Raw genomic sequence first — 22,897 nt, 5'->3', positions numbered from 1 at the left:
TAATTAAAAAGGGCTAATATCTACGGACTTATTGGTGGTATGCACATTGCCGCTTCACTTTAACTATGTCCTGAGTATAGTGTAATATATACTGAATTTTCCACTGGCATACCCTATTCAGAGAATAATCCATCACCATTTTCAGCATCAGTAATGACTAGAAATCGAATTTTCTTCTTGAGAAATTCTTTTCGACATTCAATAGGATTCTGTGGGGTTGCTCTAGCTTTCAGCTGTGTAAAGACCTTTCTAAAGTATATCCACTTTGTTTCTCATTTCAATCGGTAACTGCATTTGGGTGGTTGTTTAAAAATGAGGTGCGAGTTAATATGATTTAATTATACCCCCTGGAATACATTTTCACATGACCAATTTGGCATTTGGTGTCCAGTCAGGTAATTCGACAAATGAATTCCACCTCCTTTGATCGGTATTGCCCTGGTAAGTTGGATGGACACCAAGCCTTGATCAGAATGAGTTGTGAATGGTCAAGTACACACTTCCATCCCTACCGATCATTACTCTCAAACATCCCACAAAACTTCATAATATCCTACTATCTTATTCTAGTAGACGTAACCTTTGCAACCTTGCTAACCTGTGATTTCCATTTAGCTAAATAGTGATGTGTGTACACTAAGAAAGATTTCTTACTGTTTTTGATCAATAAAAGTATTCATTTATAGTAATCAAATGTATGGCATAACAATAAATGGCGTTTGTAATTAAAAACCATAACCAACATTCTAGACTTAGGAGGTAAGTTCGAAGAGCTTAGTCCTTTGCAGTTCCCACGGGGTATCGGAGTTCTTGTAGACTCCCTTCTGTTTGGATTTCTTTGCAGATGAAATTTATGCTTTTAAGCTTCATTAATGATTTCCGATACTGAGGAACCGATGAATATCTTTATTTTGTATGTACCAATGGTCAAGAACTATTTCCCCCTTAGTACTCTTTTAGGGATAGCCCCACAACTGTTGTCATAAATATAGTTAATTTTTTGAACTTTATAAATGATTTTGTCCTGGATTGACAAATGGGAATTTCTTAGCGAATGCCATACAGTTTTCTACATTTAAAACCATATTCTGCCCACCCCTATTTTTATCTAATGTATACACTGTTTTGTGTCGGTACTGTTTTTAATTGAACAACGTCGTTTTTGCTTAATATCACGGATAATTTAATGTTGCAGGCTGCTTACATGATCGTCGACGAGATGCACGAGGAGCATCCTGAGCTGCTCAAGGACCAGTACTGGGATGACGTGGTACCTCGCGACCTGCCATATACCGTTGCTTCGGAACAGTACCGCCGCAACGAGCCCAAAGGTTCGGCAGAGTTCTACAAAGTCAAGGAGACCGAAGCGCTCTACGCGAATTTGACCCACCATAGGAAATCCGTAGCACACGACGACGTTTATGCCGATTATGTAAGTTTTTTTATCATTTGTTCTTGTTTATGGGTATAAGGTTCTTGGTTGCGGTGATTTGAACGCCCACGGAATTAGCGACCCCTTTCTATACCACCGTACATGTTACTTGGTTCTCTGAAAATTAAGAAAGTCTTAGAAAGGATTTGCGCGATCTATTCTGTTTATTTATTTTGTAATATGTCTTTATATTTTAAAATCAACACTTTTTACGAAGGTTCGCAGAAGAGCTCACAAGGTGGCTCGAGATGTCCTGACTTTGACATTGTTAATAATACGTGAGGGAAGAGTTTTCCGGTTTAGCGGGTTTACTGGTGACATACTAAAAATGGCTACGCCGTGGTTTTTCTACTATGCGAAAGATCCATTATTTTAACTACAAAATTAATCACAAGTTTATTGTTGAAGAATGTACCATGAAATCAGAACACTACTTTAAAAATATAGTATGTACTCAAAATTGTCAAACCTCAGGTTTGGTCGGGCTGCTCATTTGCCATATCAAACATTTGTTCTGTTCCAGAAGACCGAAACAAGTCTGTCCAACTTACGACAACAAAATTTGTTAAGGTATACTGTTCTATATTACACGGATTTTCCCAAGTTTGAGAAGTTAATCCGCGTTGTGTGCTAGGTGAAGAGCCTGAAATTTAGCTGTGACTATCATTTTGGTCTGCATATCCTCACTGGGTCAGTCTGTCAGATGCATTTCGGCTTTTGGGTTTGTGTGGTTTTTTGTGGTCGTCAACTACCATTTATAAGGTCTTGGGTAGTGGGCGTAACGGCCATTAGGCAATTTACGAATTCCCAGACATGCTTGGAGTTAAAAGCTTACGTATTTACTGTTTTTAAAAACCCGATTGCCCCAAAGTTCGGCATTTCTCAAACTGCGGAAAAATATCACAAATTTTCACACTTAAAAGTTTATTTCGAAACATTAAAGACTTATTTCTGTAACAAGTCTTAATTCAATTAATATCCTTGTTAAGATGTTTTTTATGACAGGGAAATGCAACTTTTCTTCCAGGCAGCACTATTAAATAAGCAAAACAAAGGAAATCAATTTTTATAAACAATTGTGTCAGACACTAGTTGTTTATTTATACTTATTAAAACATTTCAAATAGCAATTTGGTAATTATACGTATATGTAAGTGGTTAAGGCATAATCATGTTTCAAACATTGAAGTTTTTATATTTTTTTGGTATTTTGTCTGTAATAGAAACGCTTATTTTTAATGCTACAACTAAAGCATTGAGCTTTTTATTTTTATTGCTGATGAAGGCGGGCAATGCCGAATCGTGACCAGAAAATAATCTGACATTCAAGGCAGAAATCGTGTTCGAAATGGCATCTCGATCAAACTTGGGCAATGCGAATGGAAATGGCAACTGCAGTACCTACTGCAATAGATCAAATTCAAAACGTTTTAATATTTGGCGAAAAAAAGCAATGACGAAGGTTAGAACCAACTTGAAAACATTGTTAAAATGTTACAAATGTACTAAAATGTATTCAAGGAATCAAATTTTCAAAAAAGAGCCGTAAAATTTTTAAAGCGACTTCTTCTCAAGAAAGAATTTAAAAACATTAATTAACTTTTGATGTAATTTGACTATTTATTAGTGCAATAACCTCTGATTTATGTAACAAGGAATTCAATTATAGATGTGTTGTTCATTTACATTTATGAATGAAAACAATGTTTATCCTTTCTATTTTATCTGGCTGGTCTAGGTCTTCATGGCTAAATCAATAATTCTATACTTAAAAAAATACATTTATTAAATAATAACATCTAATATTACAGGACGATGTAACTTAAAAATAAATTTTAAAAAATATCAGAAATATGAGGATCAATATAGAAACTCTAAGTGTTGTGCAAGTTACAAATTGGTTCAATTTATTGAGCGATATGCCAGTTGGACAATAAATGTCAGGAGGTTTGTTAATCCCTGATCGTTTTGGGGCCGCTTACTCAGGTCTGTTTTTTGGACAGACTTGTTTCGGTATGTCACAACAAAACAACCGTGCGAATTTGGCGAAATTAAGAAAGGCGACTGATATTACGATATATACTGTGTGTCCTGTGAACAGATGTCATACTTCAGGAGTTGGTAATCTATATGTCAAATCGGACTAAAAGGTCCATATTCTCTGTATTCGAGATATTTCACTTTTCAGATTATTTAAACCTTTAAAATACTCTCTCCTACCTCATAAATCTATATTAGTGTAAATTTGATAACACCAGTACTAAGGGTATGAAAATTCGTAGGAGATTCGTTTGTATTTTTATTGTAACCTTAAGAAAACAAAATGCAAAATACTGAAGTAAAATATGTCAGGCAATGATGTCAGACTTACCTTCTTCAAAAAAGTAGAAATTTTTAAAATTTAATTTAATTTATTACATAATTAAATTTTATTAAGTTTAATTATGTACCAAATGTCTGTCTACTTTGTACAAATTGAATTATTTTTAGAAAACATTAAATATCTTAATGTCTAAATTTGTTACTCATTCGTAGTCGAAAAATCAAAATTTTAGCAATTAAACGTTAATTGTACATTGGTAGTCTGTCATCCTAAGGATAAAATGTTTTCCTTGAAATACAACTAAATGTTCATTCTTATTTGACATAAGTAAATGAATTTTTAAAAGTTAAAGTCTTTCAGCTTGGTAAGATAAGATTTATGATGATATACTAAAAACACCTTCTGCTGCTTTTCTATTTTGTAAATCCGATGGACGACTGGATCAATGCTTTCCTTAACTATTTTTTTACTCGCAGACTGATTGCTCCTATTAAGAATAAATTAGATTTATAATTACAGGTTCCTTGCAGATTTTACTGTTGTTTGTTTCAAATTTATCTCTCATTGAACTGACAGTAAAAGTAATTTGATGTTGACGATCATCGATTGACCAAATGTTCCCAAGGTGTGAAAAGTCCATTTCAATCCTGAAAGACAGGTATCAATTCGAAAGGAGAGAATTAGTTAATTTCAGGCGATCTTGGTGTACGACCTGAAAACGCCTTCCCTTCAAAATGTATGACGGTTGTATATTTTAATATACAGAGTGAGGATAGTAATCAGTCACTGCCAAATTGAGGGTAAAATCTTTCTTCAAGAACCTCTATGTCGCGTGATTTCAATTTCCGGCATAATCCGTTTTGCCGGTGACGGAAGGTCACGTAATTTGTTGTTGCGAATTTCGAATAGAGCGTCATTAAAGATGTCGAATTAGATCCAGAAAGGCCACGGTAGCCGATTGTAGTAATTTCATCGACTGGAAGATTAGTAGTTTTTGATACGGGGACTAGGAAGGAGAAAAGTGAAACGCAGTCTGCCCCGGCCGCTCTTCGCGGCGTCTTCCGACGCTTTCTGTCGTCGCCCCTGTCCAATTTCAAATCGAGTGAAATCGCTTTAACGGTTAATCGCCTGTAACTGAATGTCCCTTGTATTAATCGCGGCTGATCATGAGCTGAATCGATAAGAGGACAGTTATGGAAACCGACGTCAGAGAAGGTTTCGTCAGTAGAAATATTTTAACATTCAGCTGTCAGTCTTATAGTGAAATATAACTGTAATATTTCCTCTTTTCGTATTTGATAAATCTATGGTTGGTCGTGTCTGAAATATTCCTAATATCCCGAGTTAGTTACTGGTAAATAAAATATATCTAAAAAGTCCATTTAGGTTTAGTGGTCTAATTGACCAAATTGCTTCTTTCAATTAATTATTCTTTTGAAGTGAGATCTTGATTGAGATGAAAAGAATGTGTAAGAGTATTTAACGTGATTTTATTCTCTATAATTGATAGATTGATTTATAAAGTTTCGATTCTGCATACATAAGCACATGTGCACTGTCGGACCTATGACTTCTTGCGGCAATCGGAAAAAATCTTATCATCATTGCCGATATGTCCATTTTAAGTAAATCATTTATATAATTAAAAACAAAATTGGACCAAGGACTCTCCCCTGAAGAACTCCTGCATTTGTAAGAACTTCAGAGCTTTGTGAGTGTTTTATTTCAGTCCTTTGTGTGCGATCACTTAAGTTTTATAAAACTTAGTCCACGTCAAACACTTCAACTTATTAACAAAAAAGCCGTGGTCTATTGAATCGAAAGCTTCTTTTATGTCCAGATAAAACTGAACTACCTGTTCTGAACTACCATTAGGTGTAGTTTATATATCTCAACTTTTTTTCAATATAAAAAATGAGTAAAATACACATATAACTGAATTTGTATTTGGTTAATTATGCAAAGTGAATTGGCTTGCCATGCTGACGCGTAATCCTACTTTTTAATGACAATAATTGAAGTAGACAGTTATTAAAAGTTTCTAAAAGAGAGTAAAGAACAAAGATTAATTTTGATATCAAAATTAATTTATAGTCACTTATGCGATAAATAATGCGATAACATTATGTATGTTTAGTTGAGTCACAGACGAGTAATGCTTCATGGAATTACGTAATTATTGTCTCTGTGTTTATTATGTTATGTTTTAGTATGGTTAAATGCCAATTGTTAATTTTTCCGTTTTGCATTCAGCGTATTGAAAAAGAAAGAAGGAACGAATTTTTCTTCCGTGGAATGAATTTTACGACCGTTTCAAAACGGGTCTCCTGTCATGCGGAACTGTCTTTAATCGTCGTAAATATGTTTTCTTTCTAATGGCCCCCTTCGAAACCGGCAATTACTCAGGCGTCGTCCGATGAATTTTTGTTATTTTAGACGCAGTCTCCCCTCCCGGGTATCGCACGAAATGGGCGTCCGTGATTGCACACCGGCGGCTATTAGGTAATCTCGGACGAATTGGAAAAGATAATCTGTAAATAAATAGTGGAGCGATTCTTGCGAAATAAAATTATTCCTGCAATTTTCCGGTTGCATCACTTTCGTATTTAATGCATGTGTTTTTAGAAAATGAGAAAAATTATCTTGCGATTTTTTTCTCTCTATGTTGAGATTATAGCGACTATGACGGGTGAGTGGATAACAGTTTGGATTTATTTTGGTTTTTGCGAGTGAGCATAGCAAACGAAGCTTTCTGGTTCCGTGGGTTCTCCCGTTATTCGTTTCGCACGGTTTTGGGCATCCTTGCGGTTGTAAGGAAGCGGATGACACCGGACAGGAGGGGTTCGGAAAAGGCGGGAGTGAAATGACCTCCTGGCTCCTAACGGTTCAGTGCATTTATGCTGCCCCGAACTGGAGCACGGATCAAACGGCGAGTTATATAAGGATGGGGTGAAATCCTCACGAATAAAAATAATCCCGGCGCCAGGAGCGCATTTTTCCACTCGTCCTAGAACGTTATCGTCTCCTATTTTAATTTCACCTCAAAAATCCGATTGGAAAGCTCTCAGCCCTGATGACAGGGTTATGTCACACAACCCAAGTCAAGGTCTCAGCTGCTTTTACGGCATGTACTTTTAACGCCTGGAAAGCGACCAAGTCCGATGCATTTATGCAGTGTGAAAATTCCGTCACGCCCACCTCCAGTACTGGATTAATTAATTATTTATTGAAATGAAACCTGCTAGAAACTATTTACTGAGTCCACGGGGCAAGGAATATAAATTGATTTTCACGTGGTGGCATCATGAGGCACATTGTTGTTCAATTGGGATTCTTATTAATATGTTGATATATTGATCCTCGTTTAAAAAAAAGAGTCCCGTGGAATAGACCTGATTTGACCCCCATGGACTTTTGAAAAAGTTTTTTGAAAAATTTCCACCAATTTCGTTCAAATCTCAATGGTAACGGAAAATCAACGTCTCAAGAGAACGTACAACACCCTGTATTATTCAAAAACTACTAAACCATAAGGTCATTCTTGTCATCATAAACAACGGCGTTAGGTACGTTTTTCTATGTACAATGAGATATTTTCAGCTGCTTATCCTGCAGGATAAACATTTTACTAATTTACCTTTATAAGCCTTTAACTAATTAGTTACAATCTAATTGTACCATTGTAACAATTTAATTTAACAATACAAACAATTGGTTGTTATTTTTTAATTATTTTATATAAGAGTATTTAACTGTTAAGCACTTTCAATATGTAAATGCAATATTTTGATAATGCGGGGTCTCTTGGGTCAAGTCCGAAGAAGAAAAATTCCTTTCTCTTTGGCCAGCACCTATCCAACCACTTGACGGCACACATCAAAAACCACAATCTTCTACATATAAATGAAATCGTACTTGAATACTCCTTTACCTCTTTCTTTCCTTCCTAAAGCCACAATAAACACGAAATCAGTCTTCTATTTTTCAAAAGTAGACCTGGTTTTGATTTGATTACAATCAAATCATTGTACAAAGGGACAAATCCTTCAGCCTTGAAAAGCCTTAGTTTTCCTTACTTACACTACCTCCGTCCTGTGAAACATAGGCATAAACTAAAAAAACCTATTAATCTTCTATCATCCAACCGCCCTGTCTCTTTCCTGCAATAAGTAAAATTCGCGACAGCGAAGCTGCTGTTACAAAACCGGGAACCCATCGGGTGCATTTCGTTCGATCTACCCATGTGTTCCCTTGGGAACCTCATTTCGACCCATTACGTATCAAGCAGAAGTAAAGTAATAAGCACCTGAAATATCTTTAATCTATTTATCTCTATTTCGCGATCTACTATTCGCTAGCTTCCATGCGATAATCTTCGTGAACTGTCAGTATTCCGTGTATTTCTGTGCATCTTTGTGGACATTAAGGATCTAGTAATCGGTAGTGATGGTTAAGGTTGGTATGAATATTAGGGGTGTTTAGGGATGCACTATGATCTAATGATTTGCTAATCTGAATCTCTGTATTCCCCGATAGTACGGTTGTTACTGATAATGGGGTGAAACGATTTTTCCTTTCAAATACTTTCCCCCATTGGTCGGAACGGGATAACAGAATCTTAGGAAATTGCTTCGAGCCACCAGATTGGATTTAATTTTCTACACCTCAAAATCCATCAACGTCATTCAAACGAAAGCAGTGTGGTCCGGGTGTGTAGCGTCGATAGGGTTTGACACCAGGGCTTCCTGCGGAAACCGAAGGGCTACCCAAATATCTAATCCTAAAATCGAACCAGTCTAACCGTTTCTTCAGGGGTAGACATAGCATAGCGATATCCCATATCTATCTTTAGCAAACAGTGAGAATTCGTCCTGTGTTCTGCGGGGTGAAACTGTAAATTGTTCATGCAGGTCCCAAAGCATGATCACTAAAGATCCTCCCGTTCTTCTCAGAACTTGGAGAACCACACGGAATGGATTTTCACTATTTAGAGTGTATTTTTGTAAAGTGAGGTTTTCTTCTACCAGATCGGCGTTGGGTGGCGTGTGTCGTTGTTTTCTTTGTTGTTCAGTGTCATTGGTGGATTAAGTCGGAGTTTTTTATTTTTGCGGTCAGCTAGATGCATCCATTTTCCACCGAAAACACTATATCACCAATAAAACCATTATTTATCATGATATCATTTGAAACAAGCCTAACAGACTAACCTAGATAGGCAGATCATGATGATTGGTGAGGATGAAATTGCAACCAAGCTGACGTCTAACAAAGGAGCACCTCTCCTTTACAATGTATATACAGCTCGTATTATTATCCTCCCAGAAACAATCCACTCCAATTTCTTTGCATAAAAATCCGTAAGCCCATTCAGAATTATTTACTACGCCTCGACATATTTTTTACGGAATTTCACTACCCTCTGTCGAACGTACTTGATTACTTGTTACGATGGTTTCTTGGGACTTCAACTATGGAAATCCGCACGCAGAACTAAAACGAACACACCAAACAGACGTTACAGACTATCACCAATACTTGAAAAACGATTGCAATTTATGTCAACTTCAAAAGTTTGATATAAGTATATAATATTTGATATAATTTACTTATGGTATTGAACTGTCAGAGTGAACCAAGCATTACAGTTGCCACCTACTTATGTACTGGACCTTCCCTTACACTTAGAACTTCCAAAAGTAGAGAAAGCCAAATGCAAAATCTTCCATCAACCCAAGCCCGTTAGCTAAGTTTCACCAGTCAATTGAAACGCCGATATTCTAAGTATTGTTGACTAAGAAAATTGAACAGTAAAATAAAAAGTACATTTTGTATTTATTCGTCCTTTTTTGGCCAATAGGCTTAAAAACCTAGCCTATGATAGCGATTCGTATGATACACAGTGTTGAGAGTTGTAGTAGATGACATATTTTCTCCATTTATATTAATAAAAATTCTAAGCTCTAAAGTTCTTCAAGCATGTAATGGCCATCGGCATTCCTCAGCAGCGTGTCTTCTGTGAAGGTCGCGACCTCCGAAACGATTCGGCGAGGCGTTTATTCTAAGCAATTTATTTTTCATTAAATAATCGGCCGGCTTTAAATAATCATTATTTTTCCTTCCAATCGTTCCTTGGGGGTCGGTCTTTGGAATTTCTTCCGATCGGCGATTAATGCCGACGGTCTGATCGGCATGCGAGTGAAACAGACATCTTTTAGTCATTTCGAGAATAACCCCGATTATTTGTGATGGTGGAAAGTTGTTTGACGTATTATCGTGTACTAATCCACTTTCGTAAACAGAATCATTACAGGAGAAATCAACCTTTTGTTCTCCTCCCCTGTCTATAACAATTGTAAAGGAAACCGAAAGTCGATTATAACCCGGCTAACATCAAAATTTATGAAAAAGAAAATAAGGTCGATGAGAATTTATTCAACTAACGACCTCTGGCTCCTTTCTGCTTTTCACTTTTTTCATCCAGGCTTTATACTAACATGATTATCTAGTTATTTTTACACACTAAAAATATATTTTCTATTCATTACACAACCTTTAAAGAAAACAATTATTGTCAGTGGTAGCAGACGACTTACTGGGGCAAATCACATGCTTTGACGTACAACCGTACGCAAATTGTCAATATTAAAACGGTCAGTAGTCATAATATTCAGAGGCAAATAGATCGAAGATAAAACTGTTCAAAAAGCCTTAAATTTAACACTGATATGGTGCCAAGAAAAGGGTCTATAAATAAACTCCTCAAAGAAGGCACAATTGTTACATACATAGTAAAAAAAAAGGCTAAATCCATAACCGATTGAAACCATGAAATATAGGATTCCCGAGAAGTTACGTACGTAAGAGTAGTTTTTGACCAAAGGTTAACGTGGAATTTTGGTGAACTTTAAGAGAATGCACTACTGCACTAAAAGCACAATGGATATACCAAAGACTGATAGAACTTGAGGGCTAAATTCTACGATGACCTTATGGTACAGACCCCATGGTGAAAATTACGTAGGCCAAACATAGGACACAAAAGCAAGGAAACTACTACGAAAATTTCCTAGGAGTATTTCTCGACCAAATCTTAACGTGGACCTACCTTAAAAGAACCCACGTCCCCAAAGGCACAAAGGGTATGCCAAAATGTCTTTGGAAGAACTTGGGAGCAGATTCCTAAAGTGATTTTATGGATTAGCCCCATAATGTAATTTACACACGATGGCCAAACATAGAACAAAAAAAGCAGAGAACTAATACCAAAATTACAAGTTCTCCAAGCTTACGAGTTCAGCTCAAAACCTGTCAGAATACTTAATAACTACGGGAACTAGAAATAGCGTAACGCTAAGGTAGGTCCTAGGTCGTACGGAGATTTGAGGCAATTAGGCAGTAGACATACAAGCAAAAAAAGGAACTACTATCGCACATGAAAAAGCCATTCTGAGCAATATAGACCTAGATACCATAGCCCTGATAATAAATACTTTAACTCATTAAACAAACGAAAATCTACCAGGAAAATAGAGATCGGACACAATAGACGAAACATTACGTCCTAAAGAGAGAAATTATCATGACTCAAAATGAAAAGAGACAAAACAATTGGAACAATAAAAATCTCACACTTAATCCACCATAGGCACCAAAATGCAATGACAATACGCAATTTCCTTCATGATCTTTTAAGAGAGATTTGACTTCACAGAAATCACACAGACCCAAATTTGAAGATAGGATAATACGCAACGCGTCTGACAGCCCAACCCATGAGGTTAGTCACACCAAAATGATTGATAACGACCAAATGGGGGCGTCGGTGGCCGCAAGGTTTATTCGTTGACACGGCGCTCATCACTGTAAGGTAAAGGTCCCGGATTCGAATCCAGCGGCCCTGCATTCGAACCCAACATACTTACAAATGGGCTTTTTTTCAAAAACACCGGCACTCTGGGGTTTATATGACCTCTGCTGTTGCGAACCCTCGTAAAAAAAAGAAAAAAACGACCAAATGACATATGTCTAATTTTTATATAGATGATATCTACTTGAATCTACTCGGCGTCTTCTCAAGTTTTTATGTCAGCCTCGTTTTTGCTTTTGAAAGATGGCTATTGCTCGGAAGAGTTGGTAGTCTGAAAGAGTCAGGACATAAAGCTGTGAGGGAGAATCTCCATTCAACGATTTCTTACTAACTTAATATACAGTACATTTTATTATTTTAACGTTCATAATAATGGGATATTATTTGTAATATTTATTTGCAAGTTGTTGATATATTTTTCGATTTAAAGAGTGATTTTTTGATGTTTCAGGAAAGCGTGGATACACCGTTAGTTGAGAGACGAAAGAATTGGTTTCAGAGACAGATGCAGCGTATGGGTTCGATCAGGTCGTCGTCGACCATGTATAGCTCGGGCCTTTTTGGAGGGAACAGGACTAGGCATAATTCTGTATATTCCAGTCCTGACGCGGTAATACAGGTGGGCCCGGTTGGGCAGCTGCCGCATACCCAGAACCAACAGCACGCCCAGCCTCACCACAAGATGTCAATATACGACAGGCTTATTGGCCGCAAATCGACCAGGAGAGGAAGAGGTATTGTCCTATATGTTCTTCTTATGAACTCTGGTCGGTAAAGTGAGTGATTTTTTTTTTTTTTTGTATTCTGTGCACTGAAATTCTTTTCGGTACAAACCGGCATGGAACGTTAATTACAATTAAAACCATGGGATATAAACGCATGACGCTCAGGATAGACTACTAAACATAATATTACAACGAAATTGATGGATCAAGTTGCTTGATGTTGGTGATTATGATAATGGAATGCTAGAAAGCAGGATTTGTATTTCCCAAGCACTGCAGCCTTCTGACCTTTTGTACTTTCTTAGTTCCCTACTTTAGTTCAATTGACTGGATCCCTCTGTTAAGAAGTATTCAGTTGACTGTCATTGTTGTAACTCTTTTCCCTTGGTTTTCCAGCTTCCTCGGATAATATGTTTGGCAGTTTCATCTCATATCCTACAAATGGGCTATCATACTCCTGAGTTTTGCCCTGATTGTCCCACTATAGCAATAAGTTGGCAGTTTTGGTGAAGGTTGTTAATTTACTGTGTCTAGCACCTCTGAAGTTCATTCTCAAAAAGTTCACCTTTTCTCCTCTTGTTTTTTTCTGAATCCAAAATCGAAAATAGAAAACTCTGTGTTTGGTCTCATTACCCGAAATATAGATTCTTGGCCAATGGTTGGCCTGATCCTCTTTTGACCAGGTTGTCTGTCTCTTCATTACGTAAAATTCCACCCATTAGATTAGGTGCTTTCTAATATGTCAATGGCTCCTATCGCTTTAACCTTCATTTTTCCCCGGTCTAAATGTAGCAATGTGCTTGCCAGTTTTGTTTAATCATGAACTTATTTTGTCTAGAGAGAGTCTCGTTTGAGATGTTTTGGACCCATTCTGAAATGGTGGAGTCTCTGTCTTCATTGTCCTTTTAAGGACTACCGAGTAGCATGCGGGAACCTGATGCCCTTGTTATCCCAAGTATAGGGTCTGGTTCTTTATATAGTCTTGCAGATTCTCCTCTGGCCAGTGTGTCATCTTTTCCTTTACCCAGAACTTCTTTGAGTTGTGGCAGCAACAAGTTTTCCCAGGTTTTGGAGGTATTACATCCATTCACAATATACATTGGATCCATTAACATGCATTTACCTATTATTTTGGATTTGGACAAATTTTACTCGTTTACTTCTATTTTGTGTTTTTTATAGTCCCATGGAGGAGTCTGAGTTTGATCTAATTACCTCAAGTATAGGTTCTTGGCGTACATCTTGCAGATCTTACTGTTGCCAATTTGATTTTTTTTATTACACTAAACTACGTTTTGTTGTTGCATCCACGATGATTTCCCAGTTTTTGGAGGTTTTACATGCATTTAACTACTATTAAGATATGACCTTTTTATGTGCTCATGTTTTATGGTTGCTAATCTGTCAGATAAGATTTTTAGACAATTCATATTTTAAGATTTTTTATGGCACAAGTATTGATTTCAGATGTACTTCCCTAAGGAATTTGAATGCTCAAATTTTGGCTTCCCCTGAATATATGTACCTGATTACTTTACTTGGAGTGAACTGTACGCCATATTGTATTTTATTTCTTCTTCTCCCTGTAATCTGTTAAAACTTTTTAGGAAGGGATGCTTTCGGGATCATAGAACCAATCCCCATTTCTAAAAATAGTTGTTTGATTTTGTTATTGTGTGCCCGAAATGTTTAGGCAACGTCCAGTTTGGATGGTTTTGGAGTGTGAATAATGCCTCTGGTTATTAAGGCAATGTCTGCATACCATTTACGTCAAAACCTACTGGACCGAATAATAGTTTAAATGGGGTACTCTATAGGGAGAATCTTGCGTTCTCTTGTGGGAGAGCACTTATGCACATAAATACACTCACTGCACCTATATAGTTCATATCCATAGTTTTGGTGATGGACCCGAAACAATAAACCGATTTGTGTTTTAGGTCCTGGTAAACTTAATGTTACAGCGATCCCAGCGAACCTGAAGAACAGACCAAGGATCCCGACGCCGGACGTGACGAAGGAGGTGACCGACAAAGATAACAAGCTCGTGTTCCCGAACAACAACAACAACCACATCAGCACTGTGTCGAACGCCTTGGCGAATCCGACGATCCCAGACATCCCAGTCTCCCAGCATCCACCGGTCGTTCAGGTAAAGCAATTATTTCGAGTGCAATGCCTCGTGGAACCGAGTTGTGGTTACTAAGGAGAAATGTTTAAATGTACTTTTTTATTCTGCAAACGACGTTTTTATCAAAGTAATACTTTTTTAATGAGTTTGAGATTCCTAGCATGTAATTTTGATTAAAAATGGAGAAACAACATATACTATTGTGCCATACGAATGAAATGTGTCAGCATTACTTACTTTTTTACACTTTAAATAATTAAATTAGTAGTTTTTCACCACTGGTCAATGGGTTTTGTAATTTAATATTCTTGGTAGGGAAGAATCACAGTTACTGGTAAAAACTAAATATATTTCAGGCCATTTGTGTTTAGTGGTCTAATTGACCAAATTACATCCTTCAATTAATTATTCTTTTTATGGAAAGTCTTGGTTGAGATGAAAAAGTTAGTGTAACGAGCGGGATTCGAAGCCGAAGGTCGTGGGTTCGAATCCCATTCGTGACATTAACTTTTTCATCTCAACTAAGACTTTACATAAAAAGAATATCTAAGAAGGTTTAACGTGATTTTATTTTCTATAATTGACAGATTGATTTATAAAGGTTCAATTCTGCACATATTGCACATATACATGTGGACAGTCGGATCTATGACTTCTCGGAGCAAGCTGCAAAAATCACCCACCCCGGGGTTTTCGTAAGATTAAGAAAGATCTAAGTTAATTTCAGAATAAAGTAAAGCCGTATCATCAGTAAATTCAAAAAGCCGATATGTCCATTTTAAGTAAATCACTTATATACATTAAAAACAAAATTGGACCAAGGAGTGTCCCTGAGTAACTCCTGCATTTGTAAGAACTTCAGAGCTTAGTGAGTGTTTTATTTCAATCCTTTGTGTGCGATCACTTAAGTTTTATAAAATCAGTCCAGGTCTAAACAAGTCAATACCCATCAATTTGTTAATGAGAAGGCAGTGGTCTATTGAATCGAAAGACTTGTTACACTGGCATTTCAAATATAGGATCATTTCGATGTCAGTTTTTAAAGAATTAAACGTATAAATTCATAATTGTAGGTTATGCTCTCGACCATTCAGGAGCTGGACGGCAGTCAGTCGACTATCACGTCAACAGGGAGCACAGCTGCGTTGGCTCAGGCGGTCCTTTCGCCGACGCTCAAATCAGCAGGATTGACCGGGATGATCGGACAGCCGATCCAAGTGGCCGTCACCCCAGGCGTCATAGCGTCGACGGGCGCTCAGCCTCTGCTGACGTCCTTCAACCTCGTGACGACGGCCGCGCCGAGCCAAGACGGCACACCCAAGATAATCGAGATGCCTCATGAGGACCGCAGCGACAGCGCATGCGGCAGTTCAAGCGGCAGCACATCGAGCAACGAGGACCGCAGCAGGAAGACGAGCGTGACCTCACAGCACAGGAGGGGTGAGGTCTACGTCTGATCTGATATTACGGAAGAGGAAGCATGGACATTTCTAGGACTTTTTTTCCAATTTTAATTCCCTTAAGACTTTTTATTGCAATTATATTTTAATTTGTTTGGAGGACGCTAGTGAACATGTGCGTAGAATCAAGAAGCAATAACTGTGATTTCTTTTTTTTATGTTTTACTTTTTAAGAGCATTATTTTTGCTATAATTGAAACGATCTTTTTATGATTTCTTGACTATATTTATTTTGATGTTTTTGACTATATTTGTTGTCCGTATGTCTCTTAGAACTTTAAAATAAAATGATTGTTAATAATAATGATTTTTACCGAAAAACAAGCGAACCACTTAAAACAAAAAAGAAAAACAAATTATTCTGAGTTTTATTTATTATAGCGTTTTGTTAATTTGTGTCTAATTTAAATTATTGTTTAAACAAATATGTATTTTTATTAAACATTTTTTGTAGTATTTATGAGTGATGTATTTTGGGGCTACAAAGAAAATAATGGCACAGATAAAGAAGGCTGTGCAACATGGAATGAAGTGCCATTCAGAAAGAGCAATTTTGATTTATTTTTGAAAAAGAAAACTATATTTTAAAAGTATTAATAAATAATTGAATATGTAATTAAAATTAAATTGCCTTTGTACATAAATATAAAAAATAAATAAACAAATAGTTTGTCGAGCATTTAGAAACATTTTTAGAACTAGTTTTAAAATTGTCATATTAATAATATATATATATAATTTTTGCGATTTGTGCGTATTTATCAAAATATGCATGAACTTTTTAGCGCACATACAAATCTTTAATTGTACCACTTAAGGATTGTTGGAAGACTGTACCTAATTCAATGGTAGCAAATGAATGTTCATGTCTGCCCATAAGCATGGGTTATAACGAATGAAATGTGGTAAGATTGTAAGAATCAAATGTATTTAACGTCGGTATATGTATAAGTGTGAATGCAAATACGAGGTAGAACAGATAAAGAGTCAAGACGGATAAAATGAATTACGTTGGCGTTTATTATAATTTCAATTGTTGAGTCAAAGTGTCGAGCTTTCATTCAGCTCCGATTGTCTTATTTTTGTTCTTGATTGTATGTGTTGTATGTACATATGGATTAATAATTTTGTATATTAGTTATAATATGAAAAAAATATATTTCCCTTTTAACAATTTTTTGTTTGTTTAATATCTAGCACATCTATCCATTACCCGTAAAGATAGTAGCTACTTTAAATAAAATATATAAGAAGAGTGAAATAAAGAAATGAATATTTCATTTTAAGCATGGATGTAGGTGTATAAAATACAATGGTGCCATATAAAAACGGATTAACATATTTTAATCATAGAAATAATGAAGGGCGAGTGAGTTACACCTATTTACTTTTTGTAAAGACGTGCTCTTACTCAAAGATTTAACCAAAAAACCTGTTAGATCCTGTTAAAAACCTGTGAGTAAGAGCCATCCTTTACAAAAAATAATAATGATTTATTCATGTCAAACCAGCAATTTTGGGGTCTGCCTTGAAGTGAAGCATGTTCAGTGAAAAACTGTTGTACAAATACTAAGTAAAAACAGATTATAAACAATCTATGGAAATTTAAGGGTCTCTTTTGAAAGTTTTTTCAAAAGTGAAGAATAATCTTAATTCTGTAAAAAAATTAAATAAAGCATTCAATAGTCAAGTATACTTGGATGACGGAGGAATATCGAGTACTCCACCCTAATAGAGTGAATGATACATAAATCAAAAAGAACGTTTTAGGAGGTGAGAGTATGTATAGGTTTAAAAACTGCATGCGTTGAGGCTGAAATGAACTACCTATTGACAGCTCCTAACTGCTGTGCCAGAACAAATAAGACCAAGGTTTGAACTTAAACTGCCACGACCTGAAATAGGTGATGCTGGCTGCTTGCAAGACGTCATAAGCAAGAAGTATAAGCATAAGTGCACATGTATATGAACAATGCTTATACAAATTAGTCAAGAGTGTGGTATCAGGGAATTCTGTGCAATCGTAAACAGTTTCTATCCAATCCTTTATCATCTAATCCCAAATTTCTAACTAAATGATCGCTGCTTCTGAGTAAGATGCAGCAATTATACTTTTGACCTACCAATTCACTCCAACACGTCTTTATCAATCTACCGCCACTTCTTTTGTTTCTTGTGGACCCATTTTGAGATTGGGGAGTCTTTGTTTGTACGTTTTATACCAAGTGTAGATTCTGGGCCAACCCTCCTCTGACAAGTTTGTCTGTTTGTTCATTATCTAAAATTCCTTCATGCCCTGGCACCCATGTACGGTGTGTTGAGTTTATTGAGTTCTAACTTGTCTAATTGTCTAGATAGAGTTCGTCCACTTCTCCTTTCAGGTTGATGTGGACCCATTCTGAGATGGTGAAGTCTGTGTTTGTCCTTTCCTCCTTGTTATCTGAAGTATAGGTTTTGGGCCTCTATATGGTCTTGCAGTTTTGGAGGTTTTATAAGCATCACCTACTATTTTGGATATGACCTATGACCAGTGATGCAAGCAAGAAAGTCATTTTACAAGTCTACAAAGATAGGAGTGGCAAGATCTTAAACAACAAAGGGTCGTTTTACCTACACATATACAGCTAAATTATCCCAATCTATGTTTCTTACTTGGCATGGTAAATTTAAAAATTATGTATATAGGTTTAAACTTAATAATTCATCATTGTGTATGTGCTATGGTACAAGTGAGCAAATACTAATCATCTGCTATTTTACTGTTCATTGATATCTAATTTGAAACAAGAATTATACAAACAAGCTATTGTACAAAGCTATGACTGGTTTCCTACTAAAATAATATTAATTACGAGATGACTCATCTAACTGTATGTCCACATTGGAAAAGTCAAATATGAATTCAATGTTTGTTAAAGATTTTAATAGTTGTAAATTTTTTATTTATATTTTATATATCATTAGTATTTTTCTATGCCTCAAAGAAATTATGATCCAGCTCAGCACTGAATATGTTTATGCAAAAAACAAAAGCTTGCCATGAAGTTGGAAGTATTTCTGATTCTGACCTAATACTTGATAATTACACACATAAACACACACAGTCGATCCATCACTTGACAACAAAACAATTAATCTTGTAAATCAATTTAAACATGAAATAATATAGGCTTGAGACATCAAGTTTATCAAACTTAACCAAGTTTTTTAACAACTTTACAACAAGAGTACTATATGAAAACAGAAATTTGAACTAAAGTAGGTGCTTTAATAGGTTTCATCAACTATTAAATAAAACAATCTGTGATCAGAATTTAAATTTTCAAATTAAGCTAACAGCTCTTGCAATTGCATAGAAAGCAGATGCGATAACAAATAAAAAAGTAAACACTTACCAACAAATGAAGTAACACGAAGTAGTAGTAAGTAGAACCACCAATTACTGTCCCCTCTGGTGCCAACTAACATCTTTAATGCTAGTGCTGAAACACGGAAACAATAGTCAAGACATTTACCTGGAAAAACAACACAAAGGGCAACTATTTTAAACCCAGTGTTTTTAGAATATTGAATTATAAATAGCCTTATATAATTGTAAGTAAAGAATAATTTCTATTTGTAAACAAAAAAGCAAATAAAAACTAACTGACCATTATAAGCTAATAATAAACAATTAAAAATATATTAATAATTATTTGGAGATCATGAGATGCGGTCTGGTGTGACGCAGGTTTAGAAAAACATTTTCTTTATTGTGCCAACATTTTGATCTTTCAATTAATTAAGGTTTTTAGTTGAGATAAAAAAGTCAATGGCACAAGCGGGATTCGAACCCACAATCTTCGGCTAGATACGCCGCTGCTCTACCATTTGAGCTATCATGACCTCGATCCACTCAGACACTAACTTCCCATCTCAACCCCACCTTTTGCATTTTCCCTCCTTTTTGCCATTTTTCAAGTGGTAGAGCAACGGCGTATCTAACCGAAGATCATGGGTTCGAATCTTGCTCGTGCCATTGACTTTTTTATCTAAACTAAAAACCTTAATTAATTGTAATATATTAATTGGTCAAGCAGACCACGAAATTAGTGAATTTTGATCTTTATTGAGATCTTTTCTGTGTAGATGGGTCATTGTGTGTGTCGTGTTGAGAGTGTCCAATATTAATAATATAATTATTATATTAATAATAATAAGGAATGACTATATATTCCAAATCTTAATAGTTTTGATTTGTCAGTTGTTTTAAGACAAAATTTAAGCTAAAATTACAAAAAAATAGTTTTGTTTCTCTAAAATTTAAAAACATCATTCCTCGAATTGAAATTGGAAATGAAATAAACCATTGAAAGTTATAGTTATTTATTTGAAAAATATGTTAATACATTAATTTTTAATCATTTATACTGAATACAGTCCTACCATAATTCTTCTTAGATAGACTTTCTTTTCCCTTCTTTCTTTTTACAACAGTATTTATTTTTATACTATAAGTAAAATAGTTCAGATGTACAAATTGAAAAAACTTCTAGTAGTGTCTACATGCTATGATCCACTGCCCAACAGGTCATGAGGCCACTGCTGCGTCAATCTCCTTGTTGGTCCTCCAACATCCTTATTGGGGATATTTTCGGATGTCAGGTATACTAAAGGATTGGGCTGAAATGAAAGGGAGTTGTGTTATTTTATGTATTGGGATTTTATGACATCTTTGACAAAAGGAATTTTAAGGTCATTGTGGATTGTGTGGTTAGATATGTAGAAGGGAGCGTTTACTATTTTTCTGAGGATTTTGGAATGTTTGAATGAACCCCATAGTTCAATGCTGTTTGTAAAAATGGTTTGATTATTGTCTCGTATATCGGTCATTTCTTGTGAAGCATCATGTTTTAATCATAAGTCTAGCAGTCAGTCCTGAGAGTGCTCTGTAGCTACTAGTCAGTTCCTGTTTTTTTAGGTTTGTATGGGGATTCAAAGTTAATCTTTTGTACAACCCAGTAGTGGCATTATGTCGGAGGTAAAGGTTATATGTTGGCCTTTATCTACAATTATGTTTATAAGTTAGTGCTTGACGGTCCTATGCTTGGGTACCTGACCTGTTTGGACTGTAAATAAATTAAAAAAAAAAAGGTAGAAGGAAACGTTTACTATTTTTTTGAGGATTTTTGATTGGAAAATCTGGATGAGATGATTGTTGGAATGTTTGGTTGAACCCCATTGTCAATGCTGTATGTCCAAATAGGATTATTTGTTGTCTCATATATCGGTCGTTTCTTGTGATGTGTCAGTTTTGATCGTTTGTTATCTGCCATGAGAGTGGTCTGTAGCGTATAGTCAGTTCCTGCTTTTTTAGCCTTGTATGTGGAATTTAGTCTTTTGTCAATGTACAGCCCAAGGTAGTAGATGTAGGTATAATAGTGGCATAATTCCATATCAGAGGGCAAAGAATATATGTTGGCTTTTATCTACATTTATTTTTATATGCCACTTTTTAACCAAGATTTTAGTTTGATTACGTGAGCCTGTAAGGAACAAGTGACAGGATGGGATCTTTATTTGAGGATAGGAGAGCAATATCATCTGCAAAAGTGTGAATGGATGTGTCAGGATGGGTAGGTAAGTCAGCAGTATACATTGAACAAAGGATCAAACCAAGGATACTATACTGCAGCAGGGCTCCGGCTGTAACAGGATAGTAATGAGAGCAAGATGTTCCCTGGCTGACCTGAAAGAAGGGGTCAGTCAGGTATGATCAGAATGTGAGGAACTAAGTGAAAGTAAGGATGCTCTTGAGCTTCCATAGCAAACCCAGACATTCATAAATAGACATTCACATATCAAAATTACATTCATATAAGTTTAATTTAATTTCATTATCGCTGATCCTTTTTAATTGTCAACAGACCAACACAGGCAACATCGGTACTGACCAAATTATAGGTTAATCACCCCCACAGACTACGGAAAGAGGAAATCTAACAAGTTACTTTTAAGCTCTAGGCAATTTTTGGACAGCATGACGAATGATATTAATGAAAATCATTCGTGACCTTTTAAGATTTAACATAAAAATGCCTACGCTGGATTTCAGTCTAAGAAAATTAATATACAAAAAGAAAACCTAGGCCTTATGATGAATACAACTTAGAACTGGGTGTTATGAGTGAATGCATTTATAAGCATGAATGTTTATTGGGAGAGAGTGATAGCAGAATATTAAATACCTCACCAACCCTCAGTTATGTTAGTTATAAAATAGGTATATAGTGTGATGGAGGAATGGAATATCAAGAGAAAAGATGAATGATGGATTGAGTGCGGTGTTCAATCCTTTTTAAAAAGATAGTTCCTACTCACAGTAATTTGTTTCGCAACGATCCGGATTTCGAACCCTTTAGCTCATCAACAGGTTGAAGGATTTCTACAACCAGGTCTCTCCACATGAATTGCAAAAGTGAACTCGCTGATAACCCCGCCAACCGACGTTCCAATGAGAAGCTGGTTTTTTAATGGCGCTAAATTTGATCTTTGAACGTGCGAAAAGCGGGAATTATAACACAAGTAATTTTTTTACTGGGCTTCCGAGATCTAGATCATTTCAGCCCCCAACTAAGTCTATATTCTATTTACCCTTTCAAACACTACATTCATACAAATAAATACATTCATACACATAATTACATCCATACAGCACAGTTTGTCCTATATATTTAATATCACAATCATTACAACTAAGTTGGTAACCCCTGCTTTTTGCTATTTTGAATGTTTTTAAGTGAACCTATACTAAAACCTTCTTGTTTAACAATTTTACTTTTTCCGGTAATTCACCAATTTGGTTTTAGTTTCAAGGGAGAGAACTAGATCGGTTTGAGAAATTTGAAATTAAAAAATTTAAAATTGAACATGGTGATAAATGCATTAATAATATAACAGATTCAACTATCGCCCATTTT

General features: G+C 35.8%; 1 protein-coding gene across 3 annotated transcripts in view; it reads left to right on the top strand.

The window, feature by feature from the left end:
• Positions 1–17,114, top strand: part of LOC106663427 (bestrophin-4) — a 152,746-nt gene extending 135,632 nt beyond the window's left edge. For 2 of the 3 annotated variants that reach the window (XM_014388246.2, XM_014388245.2), the window contains exons 8-11: positions 1,196–1,432; positions 12,074–12,356; positions 14,288–14,499; positions 15,552–17,114. In XM_014388246.2, the coding sequence (XP_014243732.1) occupies positions 1,196–1,432; positions 12,074–12,356; positions 14,288–14,499; positions 15,552–15,935 (1,116 nt within the window). In that variant the 3' untranslated portion in view covers positions 15,936–17,114. The remainder of the gene's footprint in view (positions 1–1,195; positions 1,433–12,073; positions 12,357–14,287; positions 14,500–15,551) is intronic. The other variant, XM_014388248.2, reaches the window with a different exon arrangement.
• The last annotated feature ends 5,783 nt before the right edge of the window (positions 17,115–22,897 follow it).

The sequence above is a fragment of the Cimex lectularius genome, unplaced genomic scaffold (genome assembly GCF_000648675.2).
Source record: "Cimex lectularius strain Harlan isolate CLEC.00 unplaced genomic scaffold, Clec_2.1 scaffold199, whole genome shotgun sequence".
NCBI classification, from domain to species: Eukaryota; Metazoa; Arthropoda; class Insecta; order Hemiptera; family Cimicidae; genus Cimex; species Cimex lectularius.
The sequence above is the reverse complement of the archived record's forward strand: the minus strand, read 5'-3'. Positions and strand labels throughout refer to the sequence as shown.